The 1,031-nt window shown below is 30.3% G+C and overlaps 1 protein-coding gene across 1 annotated transcript in view; it reads right to left on the bottom strand.

Annotated features, from left to right (window-relative positions):
* Positions 1-966: 966 nt before the first annotated feature.
* The window catches only part of LOC102865807, a 51,038-nt gene continuing 50,973 nt past the window's right edge, over positions 967-1,031 (bottom strand). The window contains exon 5 of the mRNA XM_006902828.1: positions 967-1,023. Within this exon, the coding sequence (XP_006902890.1) occupies positions 967-1,023 (57 nt within the window). The remainder of the gene's footprint in view (positions 1,024-1,031) is intronic.

Genomic DNA, 1,031 nt, shown 5'->3' with positions numbered 1-1,031 from the left:
GGCTCTGGTTGTTGGTGCATATATTTGAATGATAGTGGTATTCACTGGACTTCCTTGTATGCGTATAGATATTATCCTGTCACTGACAATATTTCAAATAAAATGTTAAAATAATTACCATTTCATAACATCAAAGAATAAGCCTTATTTAACTTCATAATTCACTTACTCTCCCTAGGCATAATAATCATTGACATTTAAGTTAGAAACTCTAGAAACATACTCACACAACTCTACAAAGTTAAATGAGGTGATGGTTGCCACAGTAATACATAACAATATTTTGTCATTTTCAATAGGAAGAGTACAAATGTGTATTTCAGAATATTATTTTATTAATTATAACATGTTGAATAAACAAGATTGTAAGCTTCTTTTAGTTGACAGGTATTTCAGATGTCTATATTATTCAATTTTTATACATCTATGAGACTTTTTCCTATAAGTTTTTAAACTAGAATAATCCCCAGAATGAAATATCATTTCAGAATTTACATGAAAACTTAATTTTTATTTTCATTGGTTAATAATTTATCAAACACTGGATACTGTTGATGTATACCAACACAACAACAATAATGTTGGTTAAGTCATAACCAACCCATAGCTGATGACCCCCAGCAGGTTTTCGGAGGCAGTAAATTTCATGGGAAGAAATTAACCATCCTCCCACAGAAGAGTTGGCTAACTTGAACACTATATAATACATTTTACTTTATTTACACACAGCTGAGAAAGAAAACATTCATATATACAAGTCATTCTTATAGAGACTAATACACAATAGAATAGATCAGAAAGCAAATAAATGTAAAATTCACATTATATTTGAGTCTACCACCAGACTTCTAGATATGGATCAAAGCTTAGAAATGAAGTTGAATTACCATCATCAACTGGAAAAAATAATCTTATAAAGTAATACTTTTTTTTTTTTATAAACAGTAAGATTTATTGAGCTGTATCTTAGTACAGACGCTGGGGCTTGCCCATGGTGCTCTTGATATACAAAGCCCGAACATTCTGCCAAT

This window comes from Elephantulus edwardii, unplaced genomic scaffold (genome assembly GCF_000299155.1).
Source record: "Elephantulus edwardii isolate Elephantulus edwardi_28Jun2011 unplaced genomic scaffold, EleEdw1.0 scaffold00458, whole genome shotgun sequence".
Lineage (NCBI taxonomy): Eukaryota > Metazoa > Chordata > Mammalia > Macroscelidea > Macroscelididae > Elephantulus > Elephantulus edwardii.
Note: the sequence above shows the minus strand (reverse complement) of the source record. Positions and strands in the feature narration are given on the sequence as shown.